The sequence below is a fragment of the Ovis aries genome, chromosome 14 (genome assembly GCF_016772045.2).
Source record: "Ovis aries strain OAR_USU_Benz2616 breed Rambouillet chromosome 14, ARS-UI_Ramb_v3.0, whole genome shotgun sequence".
NCBI classification, from domain to species: Eukaryota; Metazoa; Chordata; class Mammalia; order Artiodactyla; family Bovidae; genus Ovis; species Ovis aries.
In genome coordinates, this window is record NC_056067.1 from 42,867,537 (window position 1) to 42,886,781 (window position 19,245).

Genomic DNA, 19,245 nt, shown 5'->3' on the forward strand with positions numbered 1-19,245 from the left:
GGTGACTGTAAGTTTGTTTTCTATATCTGTGAGTACACTTCTGTGTTGTAAATAAGATCATTTGTATTATATTTTTAGATTCCACATATAAATGATATATAATATTCGTCTTTCTCTGGCTGACTTCACTCAGTATGACCATCTCCAGGTCCCTCCATGTTGCTGCAAATGTCATTCTATTCTTTTCATGGCTGAGTAATATTCCACTGTGTGTGTATATACGTGTGAGAGAGAGACAGAATATGCACCATATCTTCTTCCTGCGTTCATCTGTTGATGGACACTTAGGTTGCTTCCATGTCTTGGCTATTATGAACAGTGCTGCTATGAACACTGGAATATATGGATCTTTTTGAATGAGTTTTCTCCTCTTCTGAATATATGCCCAGTAGTGGGACTGCTGGACGACATAATAACTAGTTTTTAGTTTTTTAAAGGAAGCTCCATACCATTTTCCACAGTGGCTACACCGATTTACGTTTCCACCAGCAGGGTTCCCTTTTCTCCACACCCTCTCCAGTGTTTATTTTTTTTTTTATTTTTATTTTTTTTTCCCAGTGTTTATTATTTGTAATCAGTCACTGTGGTCACATGCAGGTCCCACGAGTGACAGGCCACCAGTTCACATTCTAAAACATGTGATGTGACTGTAGGGGCTGAGCAGAGATGGACAAAGCAAATTCTAACTGGCCTTCTCTCCTTAGGATATGCAAAAAGACCCCATAAGCTGCACAGAACCATGTTTTTAAAGCACTGAGAAAAGAATAACAAGACCCTCCTTTTCAACTCGAAACTTAGAGGAAAGGGAAGTCTTTGAATTTTTGTTCATTTTTCTACTACACATCAGCCTGATACAAAGTTTCTAATTTCTGCTGAAAAGTAGATAAGGTTATAAATTAACTCTACTGAGAAGTTTTTAATTTTTAAACTCCTCTGACATCACAGAATTAAAAAGTTAAGTAGAACTATTTCCATGTCTGCAAACTGGTTACTGTCTATTCATTTTACAAAGTAGAAAGCAAATATAAGGGTTTTCTAACCCCTCAATACATTATATTCATTTTAAACTATGCAAAACATGAGTTTCTTCATGTTTTAAAACTATTTAAAACAAAAAACATTCAATAGTAAAGTGTAAATGACTGAAAAAACAAAAACCAAAAAAAGAAAAAAAAACTAGACCATGGAAAAGAACTCTTAACAGAAGCTTTTTCCCCCAGAAATCACAAAAGTTGTTTTGAAATTATGGTAGAAATTCTATTTAAAAAGAAAATCCATGTTTAAAAAAACAATTCTTACCTTTAATTTCAGAAGAGAATGTTTTCCATCTGATGAAAACAGAGAGAGAAAACTGTGTAAAGCGGAGAAAAACGTCTGACAGCTCTGAAGAGTACAATTTTAGGCACTACTCACCTTCTGCACACGAGCGGAACTAGCCCATGAACCGGCCCAGCTCCGAACCGGCCAGCTCTCCCCGCTGCTCGCTCCTGACCGCCTTCAGTGGCTCACATGACTGCAGAGCTCAGGCCAAGCTCCTTTGTGTGTCAGTGAGCCTCCCTGCCTTCCCAGCACTCTTGTCTGTGCCCTCCACCATCCCACCTGCCATTCCCCATGGGGGCTAAGGCGCCACTCCTCGCTGCCTCCTCTGCCTCCAGCAGCAGTCCACTGGTCAGATGCTGGTGCCTCGACCAAAGGATGGCAGTGTCCAAGCTTCTTGGCTGGGTACTGCTAGGGTACAGGGTGGCTGGCACCTCAGGCTAGTAGCCTTCAGACAGTAATTATCAGCTAGCATTTACGGAGGATGCTTTGCTTCATGTGCTTGCGTGCTTAACTGTTCAGTTACATCTGACTCTCTGTGATCCTGTGCACTGTAGCCTGTTATGCCCCTCTCGGCAAGAATACTGGAGTGGGTTGCCATGCCCTTGTCCAGGGGATCTTTCCAACCCAGGGCCTGAACCTGGACCTCCTGCACTGGCAGGCAGATTCTTTACCAGCTGAGCCACCAGGGAAGCCCTGCTATGCTTCACTCGTATGACTGAATTTAATCCTTCTAAGACTCTTAGGAGAGGTGCACTCAAACTTGGCCGAAGTGGGGTTAAGGAACTGGCCAAGTCTCACACCACCTGAAAGTGACAATGTCCAGGGGCTTTTAATGCCCCCACCACAAGCCAAAAACCACTCTAGGAGCCTCACTCTCTCCCAACCACCACCTGTGCCCCCAGTTCATGTTACCAAGTGTGCCAGGTAACACTGCCTTTAACTTCCAACCCCACTTTATTGCCTGCTCCTGTTACTGCAGCGGCTCTTAGTCTGGTGGTGCAATAATAAACTTCACCAGTAGAGGGTGCAAAAGACACACTGGAGGAGGAAAGGGCTTTGGGTTCCTCATTTCATGGGTGATGTCTCCATCCCTGTCTCTTGTCCTGGGTCCCTCTTTCTCCCTCCTCCCCTCTTTCTAGATGGCCAGCAGCATTTCCCCACGGACAGCTCCTTCTGGAACTCCCCTACAGACAGCAGCCTTCCAGTGAATTCTGTTAGCACCACACTTCAGCTAACTTCTCCACCTGCCAGTGGGCCAGAGCTGCACCCTTGGGGGCCCTCTGTTAACTACATAGGAAGCAGCTGTTCCCTCTGTCATTCCCATATTCTTTAGATGTATTTCTACCCCTTAATAGGCAATCCTGTTACAGTTAATAATTCTTGACATTAAACTTTCCTGGTTCAAATCACCATGGACTTTCTTTCCTTTTCTTACTTGGCCACTCAGTTCCCCGGTCAGGTATCGAACCTGGGAAGTTCACCAGGGAACTCCCTCACCATGTATAGATACTTTCTGTCTCCTGATTAGTTCTGACTGACAGTATGATGCAGCAGGCTTTAGAAAAATTATGCCGACACTGCAAAGTGGATGGATATGTATGAACATAAGGAGATATTCAGGACGTGCTCTAAGTTTTTTTTTAAAGGTAATAAAATATCATGTATGTACATACACATTCTAAGCTGTCAAAATTATACTTGATGGAAGTACAATTATGTATATTTAACTTCATGTATTTCTGTATTTTTTACAGTGAGAAAGTATTAACTCTAAAAGAGACATACTTTCTACTTGAACTTAACACACACATGGATTTTCCCACAGGATAAAATATGCTGTCTAACCAAGTGGCATTTTCTGGCACAGGTATTAGAAGGCTGGCATTGTCTTCCAATCAGTCCCCTTGTGCTGACTTATATGAGAGTCTCCTTGAGCCCTGGGCTTCCATAGTGGCTCAGATTGTGAAGAATACGCCTGCAATGCAAGAGACCCAGGTTAAATCCCTGGGTCAGGAAGATCCCCTGGAGAAAGGAATGGCTACCCACTCCAGTATTCTCGCCTGGAGAATCCCATGGACAGAGGAGCCTGGAGGGCTATAGTCCTATGGGATCACAAAGAGCTGGACACAACACAGCAACTAACACTTATCTTACTTATCTCCTTGAGCCCAAGCAATTCCCTGAGGGTCCTGATAAAGTAGTTATCAGTGCCCACTACATGCCAGGCTCCCCTTCTCACTTCTCAAACACAAGCCACATACTAGGAAATGGAAAACGGCCTTTGCTATTAATGAGCTGAATTCTCTCACTGTGCCAAATGAAATATACAAAGGTATGCCATTCCAAAGTTGTATTATAAATATATCCATGCGGTCATTCATCCAAATCACCTGAAGTGACAAGCAGCTGGGGGCCAAGCCCTGCTCCGGGCCCTAGAGCCAGCCTGGTAAACAAGACAGATGAGCCCACTCAGCCAGCCCGAGGAGCTCACTGTGCACCCGCCCCTCATAGGGCAGAGAGGAAGGAGGGCATGGAGCTTCAGAGCCTGAGCCCTGATGCTCCCCCAGGGATCCTCCCACGACTGACAGAATAGCAAAATGGACTCCAATGTGAAGGCCTTATGCATTAAAGACAACCGAACACCCACACAATCATTTCCACTGTATCTCAGGAAAAACAAAGCTCAGGGATCTTCTCACTTAAAACCATGGAACCATGGTATGGAGGTGCAATGGTTGTATGTTGCTCCAAATTAATCAATATTTATGGCCATAAAATGTTTTTACATGAAATTTTTTAAAAACAATTTTTTTTTTTTTTTACCTTTTCCTTGTGTATTCTCTGGTGGAACAGGTGAGCCTGGAAACCCATCTTGTTCAGAAATACTTTCCTCATCTTCAGTGTCCACCTCGTGTGATGATGGAACCTTTTCGTTACAGAAGACAGAGGAACAACACGTGGTAAGTACTTCTGTATAAAACTTCCTCCCAACAAACTCAGCTGTCTTATTCCATACCCTCTCCACTGCTACCTCCCCTCCAAGACATAAAAGGACTACACCCGTGGGTCCCTCAGGAAAAGCCCAATGGCAAAGGCAGTGCCATCCAAATTATGCTCAAGCCAGCGGTCCCCAACCTTTTTGGCACCAGGGACCGATTTCATGGAAGACAGTCTTTCCACAGGTGGAGGTGGGGGGTGGGGGATGGTTCGGGCAGTAATGCAAGCCATGGGCACAGCAGATGAGGTTTCGCTTGCCCACCCACCGCTCACCTTCCGCTGTGCAGCCCAGTTCCTAACAGGATAGTCCGCAGCACGGGGGCTGGGGACTCCTGGCCTAAGCCACAGCGACCTTCACAGCTGGGCTGCACCGCATCCCACCCCACGCTACCCAGGCAGCCTGCCTTCCCCATTCCTGCCAGGGACCAACTCAGGCAGAGGAGCCTCCTCCAGCCTGCTCTGTGCAGCGCCCAGTGCCACCGCGCCCTGGTACTGATCCTGTGTTGTTCACCTCTACATGGGCAAGAGCTGCCGACCTGCCCTGGGAGAACCCTCACCAAGGCAACTGTTTGGGATCGGGGCCCAGTATGCTTGCTGGCTAGGAGGCCACTGTGCTTCCTGATAGAATGGGACTCTCCCTCCACTACTGTCTGTGACAAATTCCCTTGCAGGGTCACGAATAGTAGAGCTGCCCCTCACAGACCTGTGAGCCAGGTCTGGGACCACCCCGATGAGCAGGAGTCTGCCTCACTGGCAGGGCTCTGGGAGAGGGGGGTGTGAGGACAGAGGCTGCCCTCGGGGAAGAGCAGAGAGCCAGGTCTTGTACAATAAGCTGAGGCTGGTGCTCCCTGGGTGGCTTCCCTTCCACTATCCTGACTCTTCGTAAACTCCTGCTTATGTGATCAGCCTGGCTTAGCTGTGCTGTGCTACAGGCCATGGAAGTTCATCCCCATGGCTGGGAAGTGGGCAGCATTGACCAGCAAGATGCCCACAAGAAGGGGCATTTCAGGGCCAAAAGCTAAGGCTCACAGGCCCACCAGGCTGGGGGTAGAGGGCTCTGGGGTGACGTGGCTCAGAGCAGCAGAAAGGTCTCCCACTCTACTCATCATCGAAGAAATTAAAAAGAAATGAATCTCTTAAGCTTTTAGCTCCTAGGGACCATCTGCCTTGTTTACCCTGTCAAAGGCATATTAAGCTACTCACTTTTATTTAGGAAGTATGAAATGCTAAGGCGACTCAAATACTGTCATGAAAAGTGAAAGTGAAAGTCGCTCAGTCGTGTCTGACTCTTTGCGACCTCATGGACTATATAGTCCATGGAATTCTCCAGGCCAGAATTCTACAGTGGGTAGCCGTTCCCTTCTCCAGGGGATCTGCCCAATCCAGGGTTCGAACCCAGATCTCCTGCATTGCAGGCTGATTCTTTACTAGCTGAGCCATCAAGGGAAGCCCAAATGCCATCATAACGATACCCTAGTATGGAAAACTGCTTGTTAGTATCTACTAGTACAAAGGCTGATTGTACCCTATGGCTGATTATGCCTTATGATCATACATACACCACTCATCAGTATATATGAGCGGTACATACCCACCACACATGAATGTTCATAGAGCACTCTTCCGAAAAGCTCCAAACTGGAAACAATCAAATATCCACCCTTAGCAGAGCAAATATAGCTGCCCTGTGGGACATCACACAGCAATGAGAATGAGCCAACAGCTACCACGCACAATGATAGAAGACTCTCAAAAACTCCCAAGCATACATGATGCACAATTAGTCACAGAATCTTTAGAATGTGCTGTGTGCTGTGTTGCTCAGCTGTGTCCAAATTCTTTGTGACCCCATGGACTGTAGCCCACCAGGTTCCTCTGTCCATGGGATTCTCCAGGCAAGAATGGAGAGTGGGTTGCCATGCCCTCCTCCAGGGGATCTTCCCAACCCAGGGATCAAACCCAGGTCTCCTGTATTGCTGGCAGATTCTTTACCATCTGAGCCACCAGAGAAGGACAAAACTAACCTAAGGTGATTTTTCTACGATCTAATCTCCTCTTGGAGTCAGGGCAGCGGTTAACTCTGGGGGAAGCAGTGACTCTTCTCAGTCACAGAGGACTTCGGCAGTCTAGCAGTATTGTTCTTCTTCTATCAATCTGGGTGGAGGCTACTTGGCAAAAATTCACTGAGCTGTACAGTTACAGCTTATGTGTCTTTTGTGTATATGTAATATATAGATAAATAAGCCTAAAGAATTAGTGACAACATTCTAGAAACACTCTAAAGTTTTAATGTAAAGCACTGTTAAAACTACCAACTACTTCAGAGTGTGAAGATCACCTGGGAAACTAAAACAAAAGTGGTCTGGGTGCTGAAGGGAGAGAGGTGGAAGCCAGGCACCCCCAGCCACAGTGCGGCCATCCCAGTGGCCAGGAGTGGCCTTCCCCACATCCGTCTGCAGCCCTGGCCTAAGCTCCTTCATCCTCCTCCTGGGGAGGACGCTAACTAGGATTTTAAAGAGCAAAATGTACACGCTAAAATTTACACAGTGATTATTAGGGGGTGGGGGGGTTAGCTAGTATAACTTTAAGCTAGTTGAGGGAAAGAAATAGAACTTAAAAGTCCATCAGTCCAAAAGAATGAAAAAAGAAAAAAGATACAGAGTTATAGGACAAGCAGGAAAAACAGAAACGACAGATTTAAACTCAAATATACCCATGAATACATTAAACATAAAGAACCAAAAGCTCTAGTAAAAAGACAAAGGAAAATTTTGTCAGATTTGGTTAACAAAAACTATATACTGTATTGAATTATAAACCTTTTTTGGAGGGGGGGTGTTGAGCAACATGTGGGATCTTGGTTCCCCGATCAGGGATCAAACCCTCGTCCCTGCATTGGAAGTGCAGGGTCTTAACCTTTGACCACCAGAGAAGTCCCAAATCGTACACTTTAAATGGATGAATAGTATGATATTAATATGTGAATTATATCTTGGTAAACGTAAAGGAAAAACAACTAGATGCTGTTTATAAAACACAGCTAAACATAAGAATGTAGGAAGGTTAAAATTAAAGGATAGAACTGGACCGTGAAAATACCAAAGAAAGATGGAGAACATCAGACGAAAAAGACTTTAAGGCAGATCACATTTTCAGAGAGAGACGGACACTTTATAGTGACAAACTGTTCACTTTACCAGGAAGGTAAGGTTTTAAATTTGTAAACACTTAAAAATGTAACCAGATGTAAGATAATACATCCTCCATGGTTTCACACTTACACAATTCAAAACTTAGTCTGCGGGATCTCTTCTCACTTGGAGGTGAAAGCTCAGCATTGGAAAGCCTGGAAGCACAGCGAGGGCGCCTCAGTGTCCAGATCCCCGTGACTGTGGGGTGAGCTGACTGTAGAGCCAGTGCTGGCGACCCTGGGCATGCAGAGGGCCCAGCCCCAGACAGAGCTCGCCCCTTCCCAGGAGCCTCTCCTCAGGTCAGTGATGCCAACGTCGGAGCCCCACCCACAAAGACACACTGAACAGACACGGCGGGTGGAGCAACAGAGGGGTCCAGCTGGCTCCAGCCCAGGGTCAAGTCCAGGCAAGAGTGTGGTCAGACTGCGCAGAGAACCCAGGTGACTCGGGGGTGGGGGCAGAGCCGCAGGAAGCTCTGATCTGTAAGGTGGAGGGGCCTGTGGGCCTGCAGTGGGACCTCTGTAGGTCTCACAGCAGGCTGGACCTCCCCTGGTGTGGCATGTTACAGGGAATGAAACAAACGTTTGTGACCCATGCTTCTTCACTGCTGTATGGAGGAGACCTCACTGCTAGAAGGTGGCAGGGTGCATTCTGAGCGGCTTTTGGAATCGCCGGGAGTGACAGCTTGGTGTCTGATCTGTTCTCCTGGCCTTCTACCGCCACCAGCGGGGTCAAACTCATACAGAGGTGTTCACATTGCTAGAGCAGAGTCAGTGATCTACACGCATACACACTAACCATGGGGATGTGTATGTATAAATGCAGACAGGGAGACTGTGGGCACCTCAGCCCCGCCCACTCAGCAGTCAGTGCCCCTCTTTCTACCTTGCTGAGAGAATCCCGATTTTGTTTGGTGCAAGTAGGTTCGGATCACATTAATCCTTCTCTACTTAGCCAATAACCAGTCAAGGGATGGGCATGTGACCAGTACGCATCCTGCTGGCAGGCCTCTGGAAAAAACATTCCCTGTCATCAACACAGCGCTGCCTGAAGGACCATGCCCTGCTTCCTCCTGCGGGAAGAACCGGTTGCCTCTGGCGATTACAAAGAGCAGGCCAAGGGAATTTCAGGCTCCTGTGTTTAATAGGAAGCTGAAACAATTCTGGAAACCGCCTACCTTTTCACTCTGTTGTGTGAGAGTTAAATGTCCATTATTTACACCTTCTGTCTCTTTGATTATTTGTAGGCAAGAAGATGATATAGACACAAAGTGACCACAGAGGCCTGTCCTGGAGAGAAGAGGAGGGATGGAACGGCAGGGGTTAGGGGTGGTGTTTGCTTAAAAGCAGCACCAAACGTTTTTATAAGACATGGAAATTCATGTATACTTGGGTAACAGAAAATCTTAAAGAAACTGAAAGTTAAAAACTGCAGAGAGAAGGGGGACACTCTTAATCCTCAACCGCAGCAAGAGTCCCCACTATTCCTTGGTCTCCAGAAGTTTCTAGAGATAACTGGTTCACACCTGCATGAATGATTCCTCTCTGGACCCAAGATACGGCGGATACTCAAATACCTGCGGGTAGGTGGCTGGATGAATAAATGAACAAATGAATGAACATATGGTATTTTATGGCAAAATGTTCTGCAAATCCACAAACGCACCAATAGCAAGACTGCGTGACAGAGGAGTGCTAATGACATCTTATCAGTGACTTCTATTTGAAAATGGTACTGGCACGCCACTCCAGTACTCTTGCCTGGAAAATCCCATGGACGGAGGAGCCCGGCAGGCTGCAGCCCATGGGGTCGCTAAGAGTCGGACATGACTGAGAGACTTCACTTTCACCTTTCACTTTCATGCATTGGAGAAGGAGATGGCAACCCACTCCAGTGTTCTTGCCTGGAGAATCCCAGGGACAGGGGAGCCTGGTGGGCTGCCGTCTATGGGGTCGCACAGAGTCGGACACGACTGAAGCAACTTAGCAGCAGCAGCAGCAGCAGGTATTTTGGGCTTCCCTTGTGGTTCAGCTGGTATAGAATCTGCCTGCAGTGAGGGAGACCTGGGTTCGATCCCTAGGTTGGGAAGATCCCCTGGAGAAGGAAAGGCTACCCACTCCAGTATTCTGGCCTGGAGAATTCCATGGACTATATAAGCCCACGGGGTCTCAAAGAGTCAGACACGACTGAGCGACTTTCACTTCATTTCAGCAGGTATTCAGACTACACTCTCCTCACTTAAAACCTACTGAAATCAATTAAAAGAATGAAAAGAAAGAAAGAAAGCTTAGCCAATGGCCAGAAAACAGATACCAAACCTATGAAATTTGGAAGAGAGGGAAAATGTCAGAAGCCGCCAAACCTCCTCAGACTTCAGGAATGCAGACGCTCTGATGGTCACAAAGTGCCACAGGTATAAAGGTTCAAAGCGATCCTCCGATGGGTGCGCTGACAGCAAGGGTGCGACGGTCCCAGGAGATGTATAGTCATTCCCGAGGGGCAGATGGGCGAGCGGGAGAGGCTGAAGGGAGATGCTGAGGGAGCCCTCCTTTACCCTCCACAATCCAACTCTGTACTCTCAAAGAAGCTAGAAACAGCACAGACTGACATGAGGAATAGAAGAAGAGATCCAGGGGATCAAGTGATAATGCAGGACTTCCCTGGTGGTCCAGTGGCTAAGACTCCACACTCCCAATGCAGGGGGCCCGGGTTCATCCCTGGTCAGGGAACTGGATCCCACATGCCCCAGCTAAAGATCCCTTGTGCCACAATGAAGACCCAGTGCAGCGCAATAAACAAGCAAAAATATTTTTGCAGAAAAAAAAGTGATGAAGCCACAGAAGAATGTGTGACATAAATCAGCAGAACTCAAAAAAGCAAAAGGCAAAATGAAATAAATACAGAGGTAAACGGAGAAGGCAATGGCGCCCCACTCCAGCACCCTTGCCTGGAAAATCCCATGGACGGAGGAGCCCGGTAGGCTGCAGTCCGTGGGGTCGCTACGAGTCGGACACGACTGAGCAACTTCACTTTCACTTTTCACTGTCATGCACTGGAGAAGGAGATGGCAACCCACTCCAGTGTTCTTGCCTGGAGAATCCCAGGGACGGGCGAGTCTGGTGGGCTGCTGTCCATGGGGTCGCACAGAGTCGGACACGACTAAAGTGACTTAGCAGCAAACGTTATACTGTATGCATGCTCAGCAGTCATGTCTGTCCCTTTACAACCCCATGGACTACAGTCTGCCAGGTTCCTCTGTCCATGAAATTTTCCAGGCAAGGATACTGGAGTGGGTGGCAAGAAGCCATAAAACATAGTGACAAAGGCTGAGAGGGATGAGGGTACACAGAGGAAATCACACAAAGTGAGGCTGAGAAGAGAATGGAGGGACAAGGGATTAGAGGAAATATACCAGACGTGGAAGACAAATAAAGGAGATCCAACAAATGTGTACCTTGTGTTCCCAAAGGAGAACGGAATGAACAGACGGTGAAACCAGTCAAAAATAAAAGAGGGGAGGAAAATATTTCCCAGGAAATAAAAAAAGGGAGGTGGAAAATCCGTGTCTTCAGAATTATGTAAACTAAATTTCAGGAAAAAAGGACAGAAAATAATAAACACCACTGTTAATCCTAGTGACATTACTGAATGTCAAAGGATAAAGATGAACGTACAAAAGTTATCAGGCGGAAAAATGAAGTGACCTCAAATGAGAGAAGAAAGGCTGTAACCCCTTCTCTGCTGTCACTCTCGGCGGTCGTCTCAGAAAGGCTATACGTGGTCCCACGCGGCCAAGTACCCTTCCTTTGTAACACTCATCATAATTCTAATGGATTAGCTTAGCTGTGGGACTAGGGACCCTTGTGCTGATTCTCCAGCGCCTAGCACATGCCTGGTACTCAGATGCTGGACAAATAGGTGTCAAATTATTTACCGACCCAGAGACAGTGTCCATGCTGACAGTCCTTTACAGGATGGAGACGCTGAGGCACAGGGAGGTTGTCTGACTTCCCAAGTCACACACCTGGGAAGCAGAGAAGCCGGGACTTGGACTTGGGTTTCTGAATGCCCCGGCGTTGCTCTTGTTGCTGGGCTCTCGTATCGTGCAAACTGACCACACATTCACACAGCCCGCTTCCCCTCCAGCCTTACTTTTTGTGGCACCAACAAGAAAACTGCTGAAAACAAGACTTGCTTTCCATTTGCTAGGCCATTTCTGGGCGGGTGCACACTTCGCACGAAGATGTTTGCCCAAACTATCCTGAAACACAGAGAGAGGCGTGAGGCAGACACTTACACCCAAACTGCCTGGTGTGGGCTGGTCTGTGTCCTTATCTTACTAGTGTTGATTAAAAAGAATAAAGGCATAAATTTACCTGAGATTACAAAATGCTTATAGTAAAACTAAGGAGCAAATAAGCAGTAAGTATCTACAGTAAAGATAATACTTAAAAAAAAAAAACTAAAACATACTCCCTAGGCAGTGTCTCCTTCACTGCTAGCGCCATCTAGTGATTAAACAGTAGTTTTATATGCACCACCCACTCATTCTCTTCAAAGATACATATTTTAATCCTTAAAACAAACAAAAGTCTTTACGTCTAGCTAACAGTCTTGAGTTTGACCACCTCATGCGAAGAGCTGACTCATTGGAAAAGACTCTGATGTTGGGAGGGATTGGGGGCAGGAGGAGGAGGGGACGACAGAGGATGAGATGGCTGGATGGCATCATGGACTCGATGGACGTGAGTCTGAGTCTGAGTGAACTCCGGGAGTTGGTGATGGACAGGGAGGCCTGGCGTGCTGCGATTCATGGGGTCGCAAAGAGCTGGACACAGCTGAGCGACTGAACTGACTGAACTGAGCAGTCTTGAGAGGCACAAGGACTGTCAACACAAATTCTGATTCTAAACAGGAGAAACGGGTTGTCCTGATCTGAATCCTGCCTCTGCCACTGGGTGGTGGGCTGGACGATCCCGGGCAAGTCATTTATCCTGTTCTCTCACACACGTACCCACACAGGTGTAAAGTAAATGAAATGGCATGTGTGAGCTGCCTGTGCGTGTGTGTGTGTGTGTTAGCCACTCAGCCATGTCCAACTCTCTGTGACTCCAAGGACTGTAGCCCGCTAGCCTCCTCTGTCCATGGAATTCTCCAAGTAAGAATACTGGAGTAGGTTGTCATTCCCTTCTCCAGGGGAATCTTCCCGACCCAGGGATCGAACCCAGGTCTCCTGTGTTACGGGCTGATTCTTTACTGACTGAGCCGCCAGGGAAGCTATCAAATGCTCAGAAAAGCTCAGTGTGTCTTCTTCCCCTTGAGGTACTAATCCTGAGACTGTGGGAAACGGAAATCCCTGCCCAGCTTCAGGGCCCTTTTGTTCGTTCCTCTGCAGGTTATGACGAGGCCTTTCAACTGCAATCGCTCGCTAACACTCCACCTCTGGCTCCGCTCCTGTGCTGCACAAGGAAAGGCTTTCCTCTTGGCCGGCACGTGCAGAAAGGTGGAGACCTGCATCCACACACTGCTGCTGGGAAGGCATTTAAAATGGGAACTACTGCTGTGGAGAACAATTTGGCAACAACCAGTGGGGTCCACGTATCAAGTGTGCAACGGAATAATCTAAATGTTCACCAGCAGGTGAGCGGACAAGGACAAATAAACTAACGTGTATGCAACTCAAAAACCTACAAAGCTGAGAGGAGGAAAGATGGGTTCCTGTATGGTGACCTTTGTGCAATTAAGTATATATACATATAGTAACACATTTGTTTCCTGATACTTATTTACAGCAAAAGAATAAAAACAGACTTCCAGAACACATCCCAAATCCAGGAGGAGATGGCCTTCTAGGGGTGAAGCAGATGGGAGACAAAGATGTCAACCCTAACCATAATTTTCTTTTACTAAAAATTGGAAGCAAAAAAAAAAGATAAGATACTTGCTCATCCTGGAGAATGAGAACATTAATGTGTTACATTATGTTCTATATCTCAACTGCGGGGGTGCCTGGCTATGGACAATGCACCCACTCAGCTTTAACAGACGGCGTCAGATAGTCCCTCCGACAATGGTGGTGCCAACTCCCGCTCCCACAGCCCCTCCGCACCCCCCAATCCTTGACACTGTTGGTTGCCTTGCTCTACTTTTCAAATTTTTAAAACAAATTTCTGTACTGTACATGGGTCCTCGAGCCACCAATAAACACTGGCCTGAAAAATTAAACTGTATGTTCAATTAACAACGAAGGAGCTTGCAGAGGTCACTGTTATCTCTCTCCACTGAGGTAAATGTGGTAGCAAGCTTCACTCTCAATTTTCCTATCACATGTCCAGAAGAGTCGAGTGCTACAGCTCTTACCTATAGCCTGGGCCCAAAATACCAGCCAGGAAGTGTGCAGCCTTGAGGGGTGGTAGGGGCTCACACAGGCCTTTCAGAGTGCTGCGGGAGACCTTTTTGGGCTCTTGGCACCTCTCTCCCTATCCAGGGCTCTTTGCTGTGGAGAAACCTAACTCTGCATGATAAAGTCTGTATATGCTATAAAGCGATGGCTAGTTTCTGAAATACAAAAGGATTCCACAAAATAACTTCCCTAAGACCAGCTAAAATGTAATTCGAAGTAGTGGAGGATAATCAATAGAAATAAAATCAATATGATCATAGTTTGACATTGCAAGTCTTAAAGTAGAGTCACTGCAAGTAACATGTGATAGTGACAGTGAAAAAGAGAAAAAAGAGAAAGGTGCAAGAAGTTACGGTGCTGTCTTTTGCCATTAAAGAAATGGTGCTGTCCAGCTTTCAGAACCCTGGGAATACAAGAGTTTAAACCAGGGCATGTGGGCAGTGGTGGAGAACCAGGCTCCTTCAACCAGAGAGGTATCTCGGCTCCCCTACATGTGAGGTGAAGTCACTCAGTCATGTCTGACTCTTTGCAACCCCATGGACTGTAGCCCACCAGGCTTCTCTGTCCATGGAATTTTCCAGGCAAGTATACTGGAGTGGGTTGCCATTTCCTTCTCTAGGGCATCTTCCCAACCCAGGGATCAAACCCGGGTCTCCCACAATGCAGGCAGACTCTTTACCATCTGAGCCACCAGGGAAGCCCCCTACAGGGCTGAAATAGAAACTATGTCACCAAGACAGCCAGGGCTTGAACTAGACACTCACACGTGCACCCTAAGAATGTCAGCTACTGTGGAGAGACATGTGATGATGCTCCTTGTCAGCGAGTCTGAAGAAACACTGCAGCGTACACATCGGAAAAGTGATAGGAAAATCAGCTCGGGGGCGGGGGGTCAAAGGAAAGAGCAGCATGACGAGCACTGGATGGAAACCTACGTTAAAGATGTGACGATGTTTCTCTCTGTTTCTGAAAAATTTGTCTTGAACGATAAAGGAAGGAGTTTTAAATCTGGGGCTTCCTGAGTAGCTCAGCTGGTAAAGAATCCACCTGCAATGCAGGAGACTCCGGTTCAATTCCTGGGTCGGGAAGTTCCCCTGGAGAAGGGATAGGCTACCCACTCCAGTATTCTTGGGCTTCCCTGGTGGCTCAGACAGTAAAGAATCTGTCTGCAGTGCAGGAGACCTGGGTTTGATCCCTGGGCTGGGAAGATCTCCTGGAGGAGGGCATGGCCACCCACTCCAGTATTCTTGCCTGGAGAATCCCATGGACAGAGGAGCCTGGCGGGCTATAGTTCACAGGGTCACAAAGGAAAGAGCAGGATGACTAGCATCAGATGGAAATCTATGTTAAGACATGAAGATGTTTCTGTTTCTGAAGGACTTGTCTTGAAAGAGAAAGGAAAGAGTTTTAAATGTTAGCCTAATAAGGTAGAAAATGAGACTGGACCAATGATAAAAAATAAAAAATAAGCCCCCAAACAACAAGCCATTAACAGCTGAAGAGAGAAAAGGGACCTATTTTCTAACGCACTCAGCACAATTTCCTGTGAGTTAATGTCAAGGTATAGAAGAAACACTGGAACGCGGCAAGCACCTGGTTCCTGTGTGGCGTGGCATACATGGCGTCGCTGAGACTTCCCTCTTCCTTGCAAGCGCTGGCGTTTCCAGACTGCCTGCGGCTGGATGACAGGTGCGAGTCCGTGTCCTCAGCCTCCTCATAGCCCAGCATTTCAAAGGATGGCAGAGAAGATCTTCCCGCTTCATTCTGCCAGTGTGGTCTGTATTAGAACATTCAAGATAAAAGAATAAGCCACTTAACACCTCACGCTGGTTTATATACAAGGAGTAAATGCACTGCCTCCGAGTCCCACTGTGACATACTAGGACCACACGACAAGACAGGCAGAAGCTAAAGGGTGCAACCGTCCCCGGTTCCATCTCTTTGTACACTGGTAGACTTTCTTTCCGGCTTTTCACCTAGATTTTTATAGTTATAATCACTGTGTACATATACAATTTGCCTCCTTGTTAGTAAGTTTTTAAAGTCAGACTTGAGTAGATACATGAGTTCAGTCAGCTATTCCCCTTACTTAGGTTCCTTTCCCCCCCGCCCCCCCCCCCCGTTTTTACCGACACAAACAGCTCTGCAATGAACATCAACGCGCAATCTCTTCTGTATTGAGGATTTATCCCATAAAACAACCATATGCAGAAAGGCTGAGTCAAGCAGTGTGAACATTTCACAGGTCCACATGCATCCATATAGAATCACTTTCCAAACCTGTGACTATGTCAGTAATAATTGTCTAAAACTTGCCACAAGAATGTAAGTGAAGTGAAACTCACTCAATTGTGTCTGACTCTTTGCAATCCTATGGACTGTTGCTGTTGCTGCTGCTAAGTCGCTTCAGTCGTGTCCGACTCTGTGTGACCCCATAGACAGTAGCCCACCAGGCTCCCCCGTCCCTGGGAGTCTCGAGGCAGTCCATGGAATTCTCCAGGCCAGAATACTGGAGTGGGTAACCTTTCCCTTCTCCAGGGGATCTTCCCAACCCAGGGATCGAACCCAGGTCTCCTGCATTGCAGGCAGATTCTTTACCAGCTAAGCCACAAGGGAAGCCCAAAGAATGTAAACCTCACTTCAAAAATGTGCAATTCTTACTGAGACTGGGTGTTTTTCCTTATATTTGTGTGTGAGTCTTGGTTCTTCTATTGTGAATTTTCTGCTCATGTCCTTTGTCCCTTCATCTACTCTGGTTCTAGTACATCCATTCCAATCTGAAATGAACTTTTCCACCTACAAAAATTAAAACTCTGACTTTGTATTTACTAGAAATATTTTCCCAATTCTGTTGATTTTATTTTGGCTATGTAATTTTTTTTAATATACAGATGATTTAAAACTAAAAATTTCTTTTAGCCTTCCAAATTCTTAGCTCAGAAGTAAACAGTAGTCATCTCCTTCTGAGAGGTTTGATTAGACTGGATATAGGACTTCATGATATTTCTATGTATATACAAATTAAGCCTTTCATTCAATAGGAATTTGTTTCAGTGCATGAATTACGCAAGGCTGAAACCTGATTTTTTTCTAATGCTGCTAATGAATATACTATTGAATCCCGTCCTTTCCCCTTGATCTGTGGGGCTGCCTCTATTAGAGTTTCAATATGCCTACAAACACTAGGCTCACCTCAAGGCATTCCTGTCCACCTCTTATCGCTGATACAACACTCCTTTAACTACTTCAATATGTCTTAAAATATGACGGGGCTAACGCAGCCCTCCCCTAGTCAATAGTCTTCCCTTCCAAATACCCTTTTACGGTCTTATCTGATTATTCTTTTCAGTAAATTTCAGAATCACTTCCTCATCTTCAGCTCTTATTCAGCCAAAGTATAAATTCTCAGTGGGAGAAAAACAGGCTATATTCAAACATCTCAAAAATGGAATCAAGGTTAAAATGCAAAAACCAAAAGTATAAACACATCCTAGTGTAGCTCAGTCAGTAAAGAATCCACCTGCAATACCAGAATCCACCTGCGATCCAGAAGACCCAGGTTCAATTCCTGGGTCTGGAAGATCCTCTGGAGGAGGAAATGGAAACCCACTCCAGTATCCTTGCCAGGAAAATCCCATGGACAGAGGAGCCTGGCGGGCTACAGTCCATGGGGCTGAAAGAGTCGGACACGACTTAGTTACTAAACCACCAACATCCTAGAAGGAAATATGTGAGCATTTGTATAACACTGCAATAAGGAAAATCTTTCTAGAATTGATAATAATGTCAGAACTACAAACACTGATACTTCTTACTACATAAAAAATACAGAATTTCTTGGTATGTTTAAAAAAAAATCAAATATCAAAATTGAATAAACATGGCAGATAAAAGTCAAATCTGGTAATGTATTCCCCACTCCAACCCCATGAGCCCTTAAAAGGTCTTCTCACTGCTCCTCTGGGAGACATCAAACCTTGGAACAGGACGTCAAAGGTCCCCTAAGCCTGCCCACTCCTCCAGCACCATCTCAGATGACTCCCGACCTCACTTGACTCCTCCCAGCCACAAACAGCCTCCCCTTCAGATGCTCACCTGTGTCATACTCCCTATTCCCTGCACCGTGCTTCATTCTGTACTCCAAAGCCAAATTTGCCTGTTACTCCAGGAGTATGTCAAGGCTATATATTGTCACCCTGCTTATTTAACTTATATGCAGAGTACATCATGAGAAATGCTGGGCTGGAAGAAGCACAAGCTGGAATCAAGATTGCCGGGAGAAATATTAATAACCTCAGATATGCAGATGACACCACCCTTATGGCAGAAAGTGAAGAGGAACTAAAGAGCCTCTTGATGAAAGTAAAAGAGGAGAGGGAAAAACTTGGCTTAAAGCTCAACATTCAGAAAACTAAGATCATGGCATCCAGTCCCACCATTTCATGGGAAATAGATGGGGAAACAGTGGTAACAGTGTCAGACTTTATTTGGGGGGGCTCCAAAATCACCGCAGATGGTGATTGCAGCCATGAAATTAAAAGACGTTTACTCCTTGGGAGAATAGTTATGACCAACCTAGACAGCATGTTGAAAACCAGAGACATTACTTTGCCAACAAAGGTCCGTCTAATCAAGGCTATGGTTTTCCAGTGATCATGTATGGATATGAGAGTTGGACTGTGAAGAAAGCTGGCGCTGAAGAATTGATGCTTTTGAACTGTGGTGTTGGAAAAGACTCTTGAGAATCCCTTGGACTGCAAGGAGATCCAACCAGTCCATTCTGAAGGAGATCAGTCCTGGGTGTTCATTGGAGGGACTGATGCTGAAGCTGAAACTCCAATACTTTGGCCACCTCATGCGAAGAGTTGACTCATTGGAAAAGACTCTGATGCTGGGAGGGATTGGGGGCAGGAGGAGAAGGGGATGACAGAGGATAAGATGGCTGGATGGCATCACCGACTTGATGGACGTGAGTTTGAGCAAACTCCAGGAGTTGGTGATGGACAGGGAGGCCTGGCATGCTGCGATTCATGGGGTCACAAAGAGTTGGACACGACTGAGCGACTGGACTGAACTGAACTGAACTGAACTGCACCATGCTGACCAACTCCCAGCCCTCAGGCCATTCCCAGCTGGTTACGGTACATCCCACAGCTCTTCCCCAATGCCTCCTCCCCCGGGCGGAAACCTTCCTGATCCTTAGCCCTATGTCAGCGCTAACCCAGCTCAAGCAATAGAGAAAATGATGTTAAAGAAGAATGGTTACAGTACAGGCATCAACAAAAGTAAATTCAACAGTGTGACTGTTCAGAGAGGACACTCATGAGAAATTGT

General features: G+C 46.4%; 1 protein-coding gene across 10 annotated transcripts in view; it reads right to left on the minus strand.

The window, feature by feature from the left end:
* CEP89 (centrosomal protein 89) overlaps positions 1–19,245 on the minus strand; it is an 80,359-nt gene that overhangs the window by 50,402 nt on the left and 10,712 nt on the right. For 6 of the 10 annotated variants that reach the window (XR_009596193.1, XM_060398026.1, XM_042231937.1 and 3 more), the window contains 3 exons: positions 15,505–15,688; positions 4,144–4,246; positions 1,300–1,328 (listed from right to left, as the gene is read on the minus strand). Coding sequence is in view for 9 of the 10 variants with exons in the window: in XM_060398026.1 (XP_060254009.1) it covers positions 1,300–1,328; positions 4,144–4,246; positions 15,505–15,688 (316 nt within the window). In the remaining variant the exon portion in view is untranslated. Of the gene's footprint in view, positions 1–1,299; positions 1,329–4,143; positions 4,247–5,908; positions 6,679–8,685; positions 8,798–9,033; positions 9,844–11,660; positions 11,770–15,504; positions 15,689–19,245 lie in introns of those variants that run through there. The other 4 variants (XM_060398029.1, XM_042231938.2, XM_060398028.1 and 1 more) reach the window with 3 other exon arrangements.